General features: G+C 45.1%; 1 protein-coding gene across 22 annotated transcripts in view; it reads right to left on the bottom strand.

Moving 5' to 3' along the window:
* EIF4G3 (eukaryotic translation initiation factor 4 gamma 3) overlaps positions 1 to 17,887 on the bottom strand; it is a 148,353-nt gene that overhangs the window by 29,823 nt on the left and 100,643 nt on the right. For 15 of the 22 annotated variants that reach the window (XR_008821075.1, XM_056333788.1, XM_056333773.1 and 12 more), the window contains 6 exons: positions 15,931 to 16,788; positions 8,574 to 8,662; positions 6,434 to 6,683; positions 3,674 to 3,831; positions 2,409 to 2,534; positions 1,173 to 1,283 (listed from right to left, as the gene is read on the bottom strand). Coding sequence is in view for 20 of the 22 variants with exons in the window: in XM_056333788.1 (XP_056189763.1) it covers positions 1,173 to 1,283; positions 2,409 to 2,534; positions 3,674 to 3,831; positions 6,434 to 6,683; positions 8,574 to 8,662; positions 15,931 to 16,788 (1,592 nt within the window). In the remaining 2 variants the exon portion in view is untranslated. Of the gene's footprint in view, positions 1 to 891; positions 1,006 to 1,172; positions 1,284 to 2,408; positions 2,535 to 3,673; positions 3,832 to 6,433; positions 6,684 to 8,573; positions 8,663 to 15,930; positions 16,789 to 17,154; positions 17,445 to 17,887 lie in introns of those variants that run through there. The other 7 variants (XM_056333781.1, XM_056333794.1, XM_056333792.1 and 4 more) reach the window with 3 other exon arrangements.

Genomic DNA, 17,887 nt, shown 5'->3' with positions numbered 1-17,887 from the left:
GGGATAAGCCAAAAACTCACAGCAACACGGTATGACCTGGTGCTCTCCCTCACAGTCTGCTTCCACTCCCAGGCCACAAGTCACGGTAACACTTTAAAAAAAACACCCAAGAAATTAAAGAACCGTTTCTCCCTCTACAACAGGCTCCAAATGCAGAAGCCAAAATTAAGCTTAGATGTTATAGGGGTGACTCTGCCTTCCAGGGAAGCATAAAAATCGAGACAACTTGAGTTTCCATCACCACTCAAGGAAGGATAAAAGCCGACACATCCAGCCTCGGTGCGCAGGGACAGACCGGTCCTCTCCAACCCTATCTCTCTGTGTTCACATCTCATTCCCGCTGCACTCACCTAACTCCTTGTCTACATCAAGAAGCATTTATTAGCTGTACTTTGTGCCTGTGTAATTCATGACACTCCTTGTGTTGGATGCAACATTTGTTAGTTCTAAAAACAGTCACACAACACATTTATAGCGAAAAGAAGGAAATAAAGACAAAAGCCAAGGAAGCAAAACAAGATTCTCAACGTGCCGAAAGCTTGTTAGCGCTGAGCTGCTCAAAATTATTTGGAGGGCAAGGAGTAGGCAGTGGGGTTTAATGGTTTATGGGCATGGCCTGTGCAGAGGTGGAATGACTGAGTGGACAGACAGCGTACACGCAGATTTTTGCCATGCTTTTTAGGAGAAGATAACGTCTGATTTGGCTCAGGGCTGAAAACCCTCTCCTCCTATAACCGCCGATGCCACAGGACAGCAGGGCTTGTTAAATAACGCTCCCTTCTGACCCTCCTCGAGGAAAACGCAAAGGAAGGCTCTACTCTGTAAAGGCGCAAATGTAAGATGTATGTTATGTGCTGAATGCTCCAAATGAACGGGGTAAGCGGGACTTACCTTTTCTCCCCCTTTCCACAGGTCTGCAAAGTGCAGACCCCTCGCGGATCCCGCTCAGGCCAACGTCCCAGCATGCCCTCAGCTGGTGATGTCCCACCCACCACTGAAGACTGCCTAGAGGGGTACAATGCAAGTCTTGTTTTGTTTTTTTTTTAAACAATGTTGCACCTTTTTGTAAAGTTTTCTGCCAGTCGTTCTTTATCAACAGTGGGCATTAGGGAAAAAGACAACTCTACAAAAAGGTGCAAAGACTGGGGGGGAGAGGGGGGGATTCGGCTTACCCCTAGCGGCAGGTTCCTCAATGGTGGGTGAGGCGAGACCAAGAGAGGGCATGCTGGGGAACCGCACCGAGCCAGGGAAGGCAATCCAGGGTTGCTCTGCACTTTGCAGGCCTGTGGAAAGAGAAAGAGCAACAGGGGTGTTACTGAGATGCCAAGAGGCTCGGGACATTCAGTGCACAAAAGGAGAGAAGGCACTGGAGTACAACCTGCAAGTCCTAAATACAGGAAGCGATGTTGACCTCAAACAGCATCAAGGTTTCGGGACTGGGTGGTGCTCCAAGAGAAACCGTGGCACCGAAGCGACTCCAAGACATGGGCACACACCCCAGAACCGAGGCATCGGCCACAAGACCGCCCTCAAACCAGAAATACTACCTCAACTCAAAATCGCCGGGTTTGACTCCGAGCCTCCTGCAAATCTGCACACTTGGAAGTCAAGGTTATTCAGTGAACTCCTCTAAAACCAGCAGTTTTGAAAGACAAACGATGGCTGTGTCACGAGAGGTATCTAGATGGATACGTTGGATGTGTCTTAATAGACAGATGAAAAATCAATGATTGCACCTAATGGAGGCAGCCTCCATCCTCCAGCTGCAGCTGACTGGGCAGCACCACACTGGGGGGCACCTGCACCCCCAGAAAAAAGAGATGGCAAAGGCAAGAAGGATGAATTCAGAGAGGGATTTCAGAGTTTGGGCAAAGCCAGACACAGGGAAAAGAAGAGAAAGTGAAAGAAAGCAGAGGAAAAGGCAGGAAAAAAAGGAATGTGTGACCAAAGCAAAGCAATATGTGGCAGCAGAGAGAAAGCAAGAACATACACAGGTGCTGTGTATGTTCTTCTTGCTGTTGTTGTTAGTGAAACCTATTTGCTCTATCGGCTTGTTGTATAAAATAGACTCCTACGATGACACACACCGATGCTGGGTTGCTGTATGAGAACATGTGTTTGCACACGTGTGACTGCCAGGTCCTCAGCATGGAAACATGTTTCCACACCTCTCATGCAGGGAAAAGGGGAAAGAGATCAAATCCATTGAAGATCAATACGTACCAGTTAAAACCATCCGCAACGGTTTTCTAATCTGCCTAAATTTTGACAGCCAAGAAAACATCACCCTTGCATTCCTCCTGACAAAACCAGAACCACCGGAGCATCGGAAGAGGCCCAAAAGTGTGAGGATGGACTTCATCAGTGTTAGGGCTGATTTTTAAATTAGCAAGTTGGGGTAAACTCACACTTCCAGCTACGTTTCTTCCACCGGAGGTTTGCCTCCCAAAATCAGCAAAGGCTGGCGTGAAGTCTGGTCCTCGAGGCAGTATCCGAGGGTCCAGAGTTCTCAACGGTAATTTCGGCTGATTAACCTGCATCGTGGAGCAGAACAAACACACAGGATCTGCTCAGTGGGTGCTGCAGCTACCAAGGTGCACGCAAGTCTACAATCTTTGCTGAACTGTAATAGTCATAATTTAATATCCAAATTCGTGCTTTTGACAAACACCACAAGTTTTATGCATCCCCACTTACACAAAAAATAATAATTTAATTTTAAATACATCTTCTGCAGGTGACTTGAGGAAACGGGCAAAGATCAGAAACATTTCAAGGCTGAGCATGACTTATGGAGAATAAAATTATGGTGATAGGGGCCCATTTTGGTTCAGGATCACAAAACTGCCACCTTCCCTTGGATAAATGTCTTTTGTGTTAACAAGACAGATGGCCGAATGAGCAAAGGAAGCTCCAAAGCAGACAGAGCAGTGAGAAGCAATCACGGAAAACTAGTAGGTGGATGAAATCATTTTGGGAACAAAGCTGCATTTTACAATTTGTCTGGGTATGAAATTCAGAGTGGAAATGTTTCTGCACATGAGGATCACCTACATCCTGATCTGTGCTTGAACCTTACGAGTGAGTCTGCAGTGGTTACATCAAAATCAATGAACGACACAGTTCAAACTGAGAAGAGAATAAGGTCTCGGTGTCAGCACTTCAGAAATAACAAGTATTTCAATAACTGCAGACACACAGCAGAGAAAATCGCAGCTGTAATAAGGCTGGATAGAAATCACAAAACTTTGAGAGTCAAGGTTTTAAAGATCTTTTATCAGATCAGCTCACAGTGACACAACGGTTTCAGACCAAAAAAAGAGTTTGCCCAAAAGCTTGGCTGTGCTTTCTAAGCACAGGATTGATCTAATGAAAGACACCGTGCCTCTCGGTTCGGTCTTGCTTTGATTATATCCTTAGGTGCTCGCGGCCATATCGTTTTACATTTTAGTAACAACCCAGTACAACCTAATCCAGACAGAGATCATTAGAAATGCTTCAGTGTTTAAATCACCTGTGCACATTCTTTAGGCACAAACACCTCTGTCTGAAGAATTTTGCCATGTGGAATCACACAAATATTCCCCCTTCCCAACAGAACCCTGCATTGAAACTGTCCAGGAATAAAGCATGCATTAGGGATCTTTATTTATATTTAACAAATTGCACGCACCTGTTTTATCGGCTCTCCTCTCACCTTGTCGAGAACCACATCGCTTATGGGAGGCAGCCCCTCTGGCTTTTGGATACAGGCAGGCATGAACTGGAAATCCAGTAAAAACTCCCTGTCGTACTGCTTCTTCCCCTCCGGGTCCAGGGGCTTCCACTGCTCTATAAGGAGAGAAGGTGCTGAGATTCATAGGTAACAAAAACCTCTGCTCTCCGAGACGCGTTTCCCGTAAATCCAAAGGCAGGAGATTGTCACAGCTGCCTGGGAAAATTTCATTTAACTTTACTTCAATTTTGAAGGCAGCAAGGAGGAATATACATCGCATTAAAGGAACAGAAACAGTGGGGAGCGCATAGCCAACTCCAGCAGCAACCACACACGGAACTAAGCGCTAATTCCACTTCTAACCCACGTCATCTCGTTTTAACTCTGACTTTCGCTCTCTTGTGCAATACAATCAAACAGGGACGATTCCCCGCTCCTGGGTGAAAATGCAGAAGTTAAAGCAGCTGGTTTTGTGTAAAAGGCAGCAATAAACACAGAGCTGAGGAAAGCACCACACAGAACAAAAATACCCTTTGAAAATGTGAAAACACCAAGCCTTTAAACAACACACATGGGAGATAATGGTGGGAACCAAAAGAAAACACAAAACTGGCAGGTCAGGCTCCAAGAATTTCAACTTTTCATCCATTTTTTTCCGAGGGCTTTCTGTGCTCTCTGGTGTAGATGACCTCGCCTGATGCAAATCAAAATGTAAACCCACAGCCATTGCAGCGCAAGGAATATTAGCACCTGCTAGCCTAGAGACAGGATTTTCTTTGCTGGCCACATGGTTTGTTTGAAGTTTAGGAAAGAAAACGTGGACTTGCTCAGCAGCCAGGGTGACTAGTCAGGCCCCTAAGAGGGCAGCGTGTTTTTATCTGAAGGAAAACATCTGTACGAGATGCTGCCTTTGCATTTCACTGATGCCAGGCGGCGTTGCTTTGCATTTATCTGGCTGTTCAGGTTTGCTGTTAAGGTGTCCTATTATTTCTTTATTTCATCCCTGATTGCCAGCTTTAGGTCTCTGGGTTCTCACCACTGTCATCCCTGCAGAGGCCACAAACAGGAACTTATTTCAATGATGGGTTTTAATAACTGGGAATGAAAATACACAAAAGTAATTACAATTTTCAGCTCTTTGGGGGATTTTATTTTGACAGAGCTCTGGGATAAAGAGGTGCAGAAAATGGTTCAGCTGGCTAGCCGAGTCCCAGCCAGAATCCCTGGCCAGCTGCCGATCCACTGTGCCCCATCACCCTCCATTTATCATGGAAAAGCATCAACGGCAACAAGAAACAGCTTATAGGTATGGTTTCCTTCTCCTGCAAAGCTCTCGACAAGCTGTTTTAACATAAAAGCAGCTGGGCAGCATCAGAGGCAGCCCGCCTGGATCCTCAGTGAAGGGACAGACCGCGAGCTGACCCACAATTCCTCCTAGGCCTGACCCAAAGGCACAAATCCCCCTTTTTAGCAAGGGCAGAGCTGAAATCAAAGATTACTGACCCAAGTGGCCCACTCTGCTTTGCAGCAGAGAAGCCCCACGCACACTGCTTTCCAAGGGATCGATCCAACCCCTCCAGCTGAGCGAAAGATCCAACTGGGATCATTCTGACTGCATCGGGTGTTTTAGAGAGACAGCTGATGAATTATGGATTGACTTCAAGATGTACTTAACTAATGAACCAGTAAGCTATCCTAAGCGTGTGCTAAACTATCAAGAGGCCTCTACATTTTCTCCTAACGATATGACAGTACTAAATTAATAAAAGAAAAGCAACTCAGGACTTTGTAAGAACAAACTGGTGCAGAAACAACCACCGCAGCGTAATCACTTAACAGTGGTGCTCTCTGTCCAATACCTCGTCCATCAGGCTCTCAAGGTCCTTCTTTATTTTGTTTTACGCTCTTTAATCACTGGGCTTCTCAGGAAATGACTAATTTATTTGGAGGAAGCTTCACCTGAATAAGCAATGGCTTAAAAACTGGGAGCAACTGAGAAGCTGGTCTCAAGGTGTCTCTTAATGAGGTGAATTCATAGAGGTTTAGGTCTACAAATCAGGTATCTTAATAAGTAACAAAAACACCCCTTAGGGATACTGTATCCAATGCTAATCGACAACACAAGGACTGTATCCTGTGAGCCCACACCTGAACTATTTTATCAAAAGAACTGCACCCTCGCAGCTCAATAGCAGAGTCTGGACTGAAAACCACAAACTGTTTCTTTTGTCTTCCTTACTCTCCTAGGAATCTGAAAATGTATGCAGCTGTTTAGCCAGAAAATTATATCTATATAAACACACATATTTAGGACCCAATGAGAACTTTCAGATCTCTTATTTAAGAAGTATGTCTGCTTAGATGGAATTTCTCTGATTGTTCTCAGCTGTCGATCACATTGGAACTAATTCCCCACCATTTCCACTGTCCTGCAGCCAACATCCACACGTGCAAGAAGTTCAAGGAACTGGGGATTTTCTCCTCATTACCACCAGCAAGAGAAAACCAATTTTCCTCTCGTGCTCCCCCAGAAGATGTCTCAGCCTGTTGGTTAGAGGATCCCAGCAGAGCCAGACACGGTGAGACGCTGCACCCCCTCTTCCAGCCCCACTGGAAACATCCTTCCTTCCATGGGGAGGATGCGTGGGGCGTTCGCAGCCCTTAAAGGTGGGAGGCAGAAAACCCAGCAAGCATGCAAGAGTCTGAAACAGGATTTACCTGGTTTATACTGGTACACTGGCCCTTCACTGGAGCTCTCTGTGAAGCCTGAGTTTGCATCAGTCCCTTCTCCCTCTGAAACACTCTCAGCACCATTTCGCACAGGTTCTGCCTCCTGCTCTCCATTTTCTTCCACAGGTTTCACTTTTTTAAGCTCAGAGGGGTCTCTCTCCAGCTGAAACCCATGGCTCATTTTCTCCTGTTCAGATTCAAGTACTTTGTCACCTGAAGGTTCCTCTTCTACTTTAGGCTGAAGCACAGATGGAAACAGAGGTTATGTTAAAAATACCCTGCCAAAATTCAAAGCACATGAAAAGGCTCTTCATTTATTCAGACAGCATTTTTGCGCCTAGCAGGAATATATACGCATCTTAAACAATGGTATGGAACAACACACAGAACCACCACATGATTTATCAGTTTGTTCCTGGAGACGACCCACTGGTAATTAACAGTGCAACTGGAAAGACTCAGTGTTGCCTGTGAAATCCACAGCTGCTACTGGGATCCGATGGAAAGAACTATTAAGCCCTACAGCAATCCCAGCCTGGAAAGACAACCTCACTTTTCTCCTCTCCTGCAGCTCACCAGCCACCTTAAGCAGCACTCCAGGCTTGTTTTGGGGGATCCTTCCCTTAAATGTACGCTGCTAATTGGAGCAGACCCAAATAAAGAAGGTAAATGTGACATACAGCCACAATTTCAGCATCTCTGTTTCAGGAAAAAAGCATTAATAGCATCCCTGGCTGTTAATTTTAGAGCTCTCCAAGGACACAGCCTTGTTCTGCATTCAGAGGAGGTGTTGGGAACTTGCTGCTCCTGGGAAAAAGCCCAACATCTCTAAGCATTAAACAAAGGGAAGACTTAATCAAGGAGGCTCTCGATCCTTTTGCTTCCCTGCTTGAGGGTACCGCATCCTAAAATGCTTTCTGCAGATTTTTCAACTGAATACTCTGAAAAATTAACATCGATGAAAATAGGAGCAGTCCAGGAGACAAGATTCCTCCAGTAAATGACAAAGAAAGAGCACAGAGTATGAACCTGCGGGTGCAGCCCCAGCAACATCCTTTGCTCTCTGGCTTGAAAACGAGCACAGGGTCACTTTTAATTTCTTTGGATTACCCACTCACCAGCTTCTCGACCAGCTGTCGCTTCATGATACCTTGCACAGAAGCACTTTAAGCATTTATTCCCCCAGAAGCAGAGGGGAAAGCACTCCTGCACCACGCGTAACAGGTAAACAAGCCTATCTGCTAACTGGGTGGAGAAACCGCGAACGCTTGCTTGTACAAAGGATGAAGTACCGTCTGCTAGACTCAAGATTTTCTTTGCAACAACATGCTTTTACAGCGTAAAGGTTCAGTGATGTTTGTGCTAAGGGAAAGTTGTGGAGGAAACAGCAGACAAATCATAACCGAAGAAAAATGTAGAGCGATAGAAGCAATGCTTCTCCGCGTCACACCTGGCCGACAGCAGTTTTTATCTAATCACAGGGCAGTCTGAATTTTTACATTTTTACTCTCTTACTCCTGAATTTCTACTTTCTCACTCCTGAATTTTTACTCTTTTACTCCCTTTCTGATCTATTCTAAGCCCAGTTTCACCCAGGATATTAAACAAAACCCCTCCTGCAATATTCCTACCAGAACGGCAGCAAGGCAGATTTCTGTTACCGATCTAGTTACTGTCAAGGCGGTTTTGCCTGAAAGCTTCATCGTTCTCCTTTCTCAGCTTCTCCAGCAGGTGCTCAGCAGGAGAACCAACTTTTGGCAATGACATCATTAAGCAGCAGCACCACCTGCCCAACATCATGATGGTGGCCTGCAACCCAACCAGGGCAGCACCAAGGGATTCAAACCCACTTTTATCTCATCCTTCACTGGAAGGACAGAAGTTACATGCTCCTGAATGTTGGGAGTCATTAAATCAGGCAAGAGCAAAGAAAATTCCAGAGCTTTAACTGGAATCAGACTAAAACCAGTTATCTGAAGGATGCTGAGGAATATCATAGTCCCCCCAGAAAAAAAGTCTGCCCTGGATCCTTGCGAGATGATGAGGAAGCAACATAACTAAATTACACTTTCAAAAGAGCAACATCATAATTAAATTTGGGTAAAGCAAGACTGTGGTTCCCTCTTACCTCTGCTTCCACTTCTACCCCCTCCTCAGTGGCTTGGGTCCGGTCTTTTGGTTTCTTCCACGTCTTTGGTGCAGTTACAGCTGTTTGAGCTGCAATATAAGCGTACATCTATTACAACACTAAAATTATACGGAGCAAATTTGGCCGTGGGTGATGCACTTCCCTCTCTCGCGCTGGTTTTACATACAGGGAAATGAAGCAGTTGCAGCTTTGCAGAGGATTCAGCTCAATATAACCACTTTTTGTTTCAATGCAGTAATAACACAGTCGTTAGAACGACATTAAAACACAGTAATTGTTCTACAAGTTGCTCATTCAAGCTCGAAATGGTACTTGTGATAGCGAGGAGTTTATTACCAACAGTGTAAGAATCACGCAGAGCCAAAGAAAAACTTCAGAAATGGAATTTTTTTGAAAGATCAAGTATTGGCTAGGAGTGAAGGTTGTTCTCAATGTATTTTTATCACGAAGTATTACAAGAATTATCATTATAATATTAACCATAAACCGTAACCATGAACAGTCCAAAATTTCCAGTATCTCATCCAGAAGTACAACTCCTCCAATTTTGTAGCACTGCTGGCTCTCCTGAGCTGGATTTATATTTCAATTTAAAAGCAGGCTAACAACTCCACCATTCATTAATTTCCCTGGCCAACTGATTCAAAGGAAACACCGTATAATATTTCTAAGATCAGTAGTGATTTACTCTAATCACCTTTCCCCCCTCTCCGCCAAAGGGTAAAAAAACCCCACACAATATGTTAAGGAGACAAAACCATTAATCCAATACGCTCGTAATTTGTTGCAACTGCTACCAGCGTCAACTCCGATAGCAGGCACACATGCATATTTAACACATAGTGTAAACAGAATTGATTTCGTGACTGAAGTTTACTGCGAGCAGATTTCCAGCTCCAGCTTTGGGATGCTAGCCGATATTATGGAAAAAACACAGCGTGTGCTTATTTTACCACAATAAAATATAATTTTAAAAAGGCTCTTCAGCTATGGATAAATCAAAAAGAGTGTTAATAATGGCCTGCTTTGTTCCTATGGGCAACGAAGAAACGATTTGTTAGGTTTCCACTGCCCCATAAGATAAGTATGAGCCTCAGCAGGTTCTTAACAGCGTTTGGCTGTTTGGAGGGCGACTGTGGCCTTGCAGAAACTCTGTGGGGCTGCGGAAACCACTGCAGTCAGCACGCTGGCCCCAACCCAAAGCACAACAGGAGCTATCGTCACTGATAAAAGATGTTTATCATAAAGCTAAACGCCACAAAAGCGAAGATTAATTAAAAAAAAAAAAAAAAAAAAAAGGGAAAAAAGTCTAATTCAAATATTCAAACAGCACCTGGTCGCTCACAGAACCATCACCCCCACCCCCACCACCCATTGCAGCACCCTACGCAGAAACTGTAGGAGCAGGGCAGAGCCCCAGCAGCACCCCTAAATTCCCCAGGGCTCGAAGGAGCGTGCAGGAACAGCCCAGCAGGCACGGATTGCGACACTGCTTCGCCTGACGCAACCAGGGCTCAGCTCTGACCACTGCCAAGAGCAGCGCACTGCACCCTCGCCAGGGCACCCCAGTCACTCTCACCGTCTTGGGGTGAAATCGGGGCTGGAGAAGGACCCGGTGTCCGTGCAGGTGGTGACTTCCGTCATTTAGGCTCCACACCACAAAATCCTGCCAAAATCTAGTGGAAATTTAGTGCTTTTCAAAAGTCACCCTGCTGTTTTAACGTTGGACATCAAGCCCCACTGCCATGGTAAGATGCCTTCTTGTTTGGTGATGCCACATCTACACTTTTGGGGGATTTCTTCAAGAAAACATCACATCCGCAAAGTAATGACTTATATTACTTGGCTGTGGCAGTATTTAATTGATTAAACCCAAAGTTTTTAATCTGACAGAATTCCACTCCACTCCAGCTCAAACTGTGTAAAATAACGTTTCATTTTTAAACGCACAGAAATAAACTCAGGGTCATGGACTTGAGGTTGGCAAAGGTTTAGGGTGTTTCCTTCCTCAGCTGTCAGGACGTTAATATTATTGCTTCTTAATAATACATTTCCCTCCCCCTTTTTTTGGCAAAAGAAAGCTATATAAAGGATGTGATCCTGCTGAGCCTCCTGAATGAGTCTTGCAGCTTTTGCCTTGTTTCAGTTATGCAGATCTCTCCCCTGCTTTGGGGCTTCCCTGCACGAGGACGCTGGGCTGGATGCTCGCCTTTAATCCCAAGACACAGCAGCAGCCTTCGATTAGCCCCATAGTTTTGCAGCCTGTGACTCGGTGCTAACGCCCGACAGTATTTCAGAGCTGACTGGGGTGTGCCAGCGAAATCTCCAGAGACATTGCTCAATTTTTCCCCCTCTTAAAATAGCAGGCATCAGATTTTATTTATTTTTTTTTCCCCTGTTAAGTTCTCATTTCTGCTACAGGAACTGACTCAACAGGATAATTTATGCTAATGTATGCTTAGAGAATTAAAGTGAGTTTAGGTGCCAACCCTCCCAAACCCAAAACTCAACCAAGACAATGGGGCTATCTGAAAATGGAGCTTCTGCTGCCAGGCACTGTATCAGCCATAGGGAAACAAAAATGTAACCGGGAAACAAAAAAGTGATGTGTCCAATTTGGCTCTCTGTGAGGGAGGTCTCCAGACACCTCTGGTCTTTCAATTTTCTGTCCCCCAAGTTAAGCATCTTTGCGTGCACACCAATAACTGAATTCCTGCTCAAATGCAGGTTAATTTTTGCCAGCATTCACGCATCTCCAGAGCTCGTTTTCAGCTCACTTTGATGTGTTAGGTGGTAACTTCTTTCCATGGGAAGGGACATCAGCAGACCCAGCGTTCTGCCCCACCGACACTGTGAGCTCTTTATCGCTGCTTACAAAAATAAGAGAGAGGACAGGAGTGACAACACCCATCTATACTAGGATGGGGAAGAGTAACAAAATCCTCATTTCCAGACTATCCCAGACATCACTCCTGCTGGTAACATCATCACTGGCCCAATCTGCTCAGCAGGCACTGTGCTACCCCAACCCATCTCTCCAGCTCCATCATGTTCTTCAGTGGAACACCTTTCTGCAGGATAACTCCCCCCCTGCAAGTCCACAGCCCATCAAGCAAGACAGAGAAGGCAGCCTCCTCTCTGATGTGGGTGCCAACTGCTAAGCATAAATAAATACCAGCTCTTAGGTTTTATTTCTTAGCCAATGTGCCATGAAAACTCAAAGTAAAGACTCACCCTCGCCTTACAGCTCATGGGAAAGAAAAATATATTCCACTGGTCTATGGCAGCAAATCAAGAAAACGGCAGTAACTGATTTATGTCTCCAGCTCTCCAGCCCTGGGTGCTGGAGCTGCTTCTCCAAATATTTCTAATTACTGCCCCAAGTTACTTGTTACAGCCCCCCACAGCTAAGAAATCCAGCGACCCACCGTCAGTTGGGCTACCTGAAGTATGTCTCTAAATTAGCTCTGCAAGAAACAGCCCTTTGAATCCAGCGGGTATGAAGCTCTTCTGGCTTCCTGTGTTCCTAGGAGTTCTGCCTGGGACAGACAGCAATCTCTTATTTTCCTCTTTGCTTCTTGTAATAGCCATAGACAGAAAGATGATATCAAAGGCAGGCATTCAGAGCACGTCCAAAAGGCTTCCAGCCTCTGGTAGTGCCCCCTTCCTTAGAAGTTCCATTCCACCACCACCATTTTTCCTGTTTTGCTCCTCAAGCAGCGCTGATCCCTCATCACAGCTGGCAAAGCTACTAGAGAAAACCCAGAATTTAATAACCAAAGCGACTGCACGTCGTTGATGACTTTTAACTGTTTTTAGTAAGGATGGCAGGCCGAGTGCGGAGCTCCTCTCTTAATATCATCTGTGGTTTTTTTCCTTGTCATGGAGATGAGTAGGAATTAATTATTTTAAAAGCTGCGTGCCCTTGCCCTTTGCAGAAAACAGCTCTGCCCGTCCAGAGAACCCTGAGATAATTGTTCCTGAGCAGACAGGAATGAGATCTGCCACCTGCATGCTTGGAATAGGGTGAACGTGTCTCCTCTAACCCCACAGTCTGATGTATGCTCAGAACAGAAACAGTCAACAGCAAGAAACCATATACCCAGGTACAACATCCTGCTTGCAGGATAAAAAAACCCTCAGTTCTCAGTGGTTTAACACTCTGAAATCCTTCAAATCTGCCCCATTTTGGAGGGGATACGCAAGACTGATGATGCTGATGAGCAGGCGGCGGATGAACCAGCTGCTGCCGGACACTGAGTTGAAAGCACTACAACTGCTGCCTCCACTATGCGGCTAATACAACTTGAGACATTAAAAGTAGACAGAATATAGTGTAAAATAAACCCAAGCATACTCCAGTTTCTGCAAAGAAGAATACAACATGGGTGCTCCCGTAGACATCCTCTGACCTTGGAAATCTGGTGGAGACCTAATGCCAGAGGCAAAGAAAGAGTGGAGGTTCCCCTGGGCCCCCCAAGGGTCAGCTCTGCTTAGCTCCACTCTTCCTGCAAACACTGAAAAAATCATTTTTGTGAGCTGTGAAAGAGAATGGCTGGAGAACAACATTTAAGAGAAAGTCTTTGCAGTCTGAACGTACTTGTTTTGCTCTTTATACACAGCTTGATGGAGGAAAAAAATATAGTTTCTCTGACTGTTAGAAGCTGTATTCTGTAAAGCCCTCGAGGAACAAGCAAGTAATTTAGTTCATCTCTGAAAAGCTGTCAACTCCGTGGCAAAATATGGGATACACCTGCAAGCCTCCCTGCCAGGCCAGGGAGGGGGCGGGCAAACCCCTCGTTCAGAAAGCACCATGTTTTTAAGCAGGCCAGGTGGTAACTTTGAGAAGGAAACTCAGAAGCAAGGGCTGCAGCAATTAGATTATTCCAAAAGGTCTTGGGTCTTGGTAGTCTCCCAGTCCAATCAGATCAGCTACCATTAAGGGGAATAAAGCGGCACGATTTGGGGCCAACCAAACTGCTCGGTACCAAGTACACACTCTTCTGCTGAAAACCCCAAAGAAATATTGTTAAGTCACCGAGCTCAGACTTACCAGCACGTTTGAGAAGTTTCCCTTATCCCAATTTCTCTCGTATTTCCAGAGATCATAAAAAAGATTCTTGGCCTTTAGTCCAAGAACAAAAAAACCAACCCAAACAAAAAATAAAACTCACCCCTTTCTCCCTGCTCCTAAAGTTCAGCATCTATATTTCCAGCCTATAGCAGAGACATGCAATTCCTTGATCAGCCTAGATGAATGCCTGAATTAGCAATCACCTTCAGATTACCTGATTTACATCTCTCTTCATCTCTCCAAGGAAGAATTGTAAAATTATGCCTCAAAAAAAGGTTGGCAGAGAAATGCAATACAGTTACACATCATTAAAGAAGGGGTACAGCACAAAAAACCGACATGAGGAATATTTTGCTCTCCTTGAAGTACTGAGCTTTTAATTGTAATCAGTCTCAAGTGATCTTTTACATGACTTAAGAAATATTTGTTTCTCTGTTGCCAAAGCCGATGTATTGGCTAATGTGTGCTGCCTAGCCTAATGGCATTAGAACATTAAAATTATCTTCTGCATAATTAAAAGCCCAAAACACTAAGGTGGTTTTTTTTTTTTTTTTTAATTTAAACTACTGGACATTACAAAGCAAGCAATAATACTGCAAGCTGGAACCTGGCCTTGTAAAACCTTATTTACAGAAGAGAGTCCCATTTCTGTTATGAAGAAGCTCAGATAGAAAGAACAAGTGCCAGAGCAGTGAAACAACCCGAGTAAAATAAAAATAGAAAAAGATTAACAGAAAAAAACCCCTTGTGGCTGCTATAGTGAAGGGATCTTTCTGATCTTCTCTAGATAATGGATTTTATTTAAGATCCAGCATATTGACCTCACACAGCATTACACTAATATGGAACAAGGCCAATTTCAGGTTTTCATTTAATTTAATCCGTAGAAGGGCGTAGCTCTAGATGCTACTGATGCCATTACACATCTATCGCTTGCTTATGAAAGAATAAACAAAAAGATCCCCCTATTTTAACTAGTTAAAATTTATTTTATTTATTAATAAAATGTTACTTATTAATTGTTACTATTTTTATAGTAAAAATTTAAAAATTACTATTAAATGTTACTTAAAACAAACCTGTAAACCAAATCACAACCTGTTTCTCCTTCGTTTCTCATCCAAGCTTCCCCAAATTCAAAGGATATATTTAGATAAACCACCTCAGCTTCACAGCTCTGAAAGGACTACAAAACAGGGTGTAAAAGATGTAACACATTTAAATAATTTAACACTGCTATACGTGCATAATAACCACTATTATACTCCCCCCAGCAGCTAAATACAAGTAATTGACTGATTTAACTACTTTTCCAGTTTCACTTCCAGGAAGTCCTGAAAAAAAAAAGAAGCCGTTTCCTATAGAAAATACAGCAAATAAAAAGCCAGTGGTCTATATTAATCCATTAAATGCTAAACCAGCGATGTGATGGGACACTGAAACCAAAGGCAGGTAACAACATTCAGAGAAGTAGCCTGGATTTTAAAAGGCAGCTACAGAAATGTCAATTTTTAGTAATTGGTAACGAGACCCTACATCTCCCGAACCAAAGCACCTTGTTTTCTGCAAAAGTCAAGAACAGTGAAATGAGAACAGCCGAGCCGAGCGAGGAGAAGGGGGAATTTCGCTTACATGTTGCTTTTGCAGAGGAAAACCAGCCACATGATTAATTAAAGCTGGGCAGACTGAGGTGTGTGATACTGGGTGCTTCAGTCGTTTGGAAGAGCTTTAACGGTCCATTTCATTCACCCACATCTGGCACCAGCACAACACATTTTTATAGCTGGAAAAAACCCCACCCCAGTGGTTTCCAGAAATCGCTGGCTTGGAATGTTCACCCAAAGGGCTTCAGGGTGTGAACGTTAACCCGGCTGAGGAGCAGGATCGATCCAGTGCAACAGGTCTGCAAACCAACCGGTCATCCCTGAGAACAGGAGCAGTGTCCCTGAACCCCCCCTGTCAGCAGCACTTGGGCGCGCTGCCCTGTAGCATCGTGAAAGCGAAATGCTGGCAGCTTACACGAACCCAGCCAACCCTGGGACGTGCATCTGAGTCAGCTACCTCCGTTATGAACAACTGTGAGGGGTTTTTTGTCCCTGCAAACAAAGATTATCATTTTGCGATCACGCAGCACGATCAGATTTTTTTTTTTTTTTGACAAACAGAAACAAATACCTCTTGACGGAAGAGCCACCCCAAAGTCCCTTTCCTTCATCCTCCAGTTCACCGCATGCAACCAAGGTGCCGTGGCTGGTTACTTACCTGGGACAGGACTCTTGTTCGAGTTTAAACTCTGAGCCTCTGTGCTCTCCTCCAGTTGCCCATCTGCTTCTGTCTCTTCCTTCTTTTCAGTATCTTTTATCTCTTCGTTAATAGTAGTTCTTGTGCTCTCCTCTGCTTCTAAATCTCCCTGAGCAACAGGGAGGGCACTAGGAGATGGAAGAGGAGGTGGAGAAGGAGTTGTAGTGGTAACAGCAGCAGCAGCAACAGAAATCGGAGGAGAAGGAGGCGGAGGGGTGGGAGGTGGGGTGGGAGGAGGAGAGGGAGCAGTGTGAAGAGCACTGGAAGATGGCACGCTTTCCACTTCTGCTGGAGGTGCTTCTGGTGTCTCCAACTCAACAGTCAATGGCGCAACTTCCGTCTGGGCTACATCTACTACGCTCTCTGCAGCAGTTACTTTTTCGCTAACTCCATTCATTTCATTAATTAGATTAGTACTAGCAGTCACTGGAATATCACTAGATGCTACACTACTAGGCTCTTTGCACACCTCGGCATCAGCCTCTTCTGCTGGCGAAGGGTCTGATGTGTCCGTGCAGGCCGTGGCATTAGATATAGGTATCGCCTCCTCGTTTGGGGAAGCCAGTTCACATTTCTCCTCCGAGTCAGTTGTGAATGTGGATTTACTAGAAATGGTGACAACAGCAGCAGCGGCGGCAGCAGAAACAACGGTGATGGGAGCGGCTGGGGTTGGCGATGGAGCAAGAGGAAGTTCTGGTGGGGTTTCCACTGGGGTGGCCTCAGTCGTCTGGCCAGCTTGATCTTTTTTCTCCCCAGTAGGTTCTGGTCTGAGGACTGGAGAAGGTGGTTTTAATACTGGATCTGGTTTTGGCTTCTCTTCTGTGAAAGGAGAGGGGGGGGAAAAAGGCAACGTGACAAACAGCAAGTCAAACCCCGTTTTCCTTTGCTGTACCTAAGCCCACTCAGATCCCCTCACCTGCATCCCACCCACTATTCAAGAAGCTCCGAGGAAGGCACCTGAACCCCACCCTGCACCTAGAACAAAAGCCCAGGCAGCCCACAACTGCAAATCTGAAAATGCAACTGCTGCTTCTATTTTACCGAAGACAGGCTCTACAGTAAAGGGCCATCCTTTACCGAAACGGCATGTACGTGTTACAAAATGTGGATTTTATTGCAGAAACTCTGCAGCTGAAAATAGAACTTTTCTTGACAGAAATTACAGAAGATAAAAATACACTTTACTTGGATTCTGCCTCAAAGGAGCCTGGTGTTTTAACGCCAAGACCCGGGCAAACTCATGTTCCAGAACACAGGCAGACGGAGACACTGGCAGCCTGCAGGCGCTCTCCGCGACTGTTCCCCCTCTTTGTAAAACGGGGAAACCACTCCACAAGTGATGACGGGCTCTTCTTTTACACGCCACATGTCCTGCCATTGCTAACACGTGAGATCCACTGAGTTTGTTTTTCCATCACCCATCAGACTAAAGGACACAACCTCCTTGTTTTCGTTTGACATTTCAGCAAAGGTACCTTTTCCCAAAGAAAGCAAACCTCAAAAGAGATGTAAGCACAGGTGCCGCCAAAGGACAGCCACCTCTTGTTGTTTGTGGTCCCAGGGCATCAGGCACGGTGGGAAGAGCACGGTGAAAGATGGACTGTACCAAACCAACCCCCAAAACACTGTGCGGAGAGACGTCCCCGTACTTCTCCTGCGATGAGCAGCAGGACTGCGATAACATTCCTGCCCTGACCGTCACGCGGTTCCCAAAGGTCTGCTGCAACTCCGTGGAATGCACTTCTTCTGAACAAAGTATGATCTTGGCTCCATAATCTTTCAGGATCTTGGATCCACGGGATCTCTTGGGATCTCTGCTACACCATCTCCCACTTCCAACGTGATGATGGAAGATCTTGCTTAGGAAAGCACCTTTGTGCTACAACTCCGCGAGACGAATGGGATGGGACAGGAATTG

The sequence above is a fragment of the Falco biarmicus genome, chromosome 3 (genome assembly GCF_023638135.1).
Source record: "Falco biarmicus isolate bFalBia1 chromosome 3, bFalBia1.pri, whole genome shotgun sequence".
In the NCBI taxonomy this organism is placed as follows: domain Eukaryota; kingdom Metazoa; phylum Chordata; class Aves; order Falconiformes; family Falconidae; genus Falco; species Falco biarmicus.
Note: the sequence above shows the minus strand (reverse complement) of the source record. Positions and strands in the feature narration are given on the sequence as shown.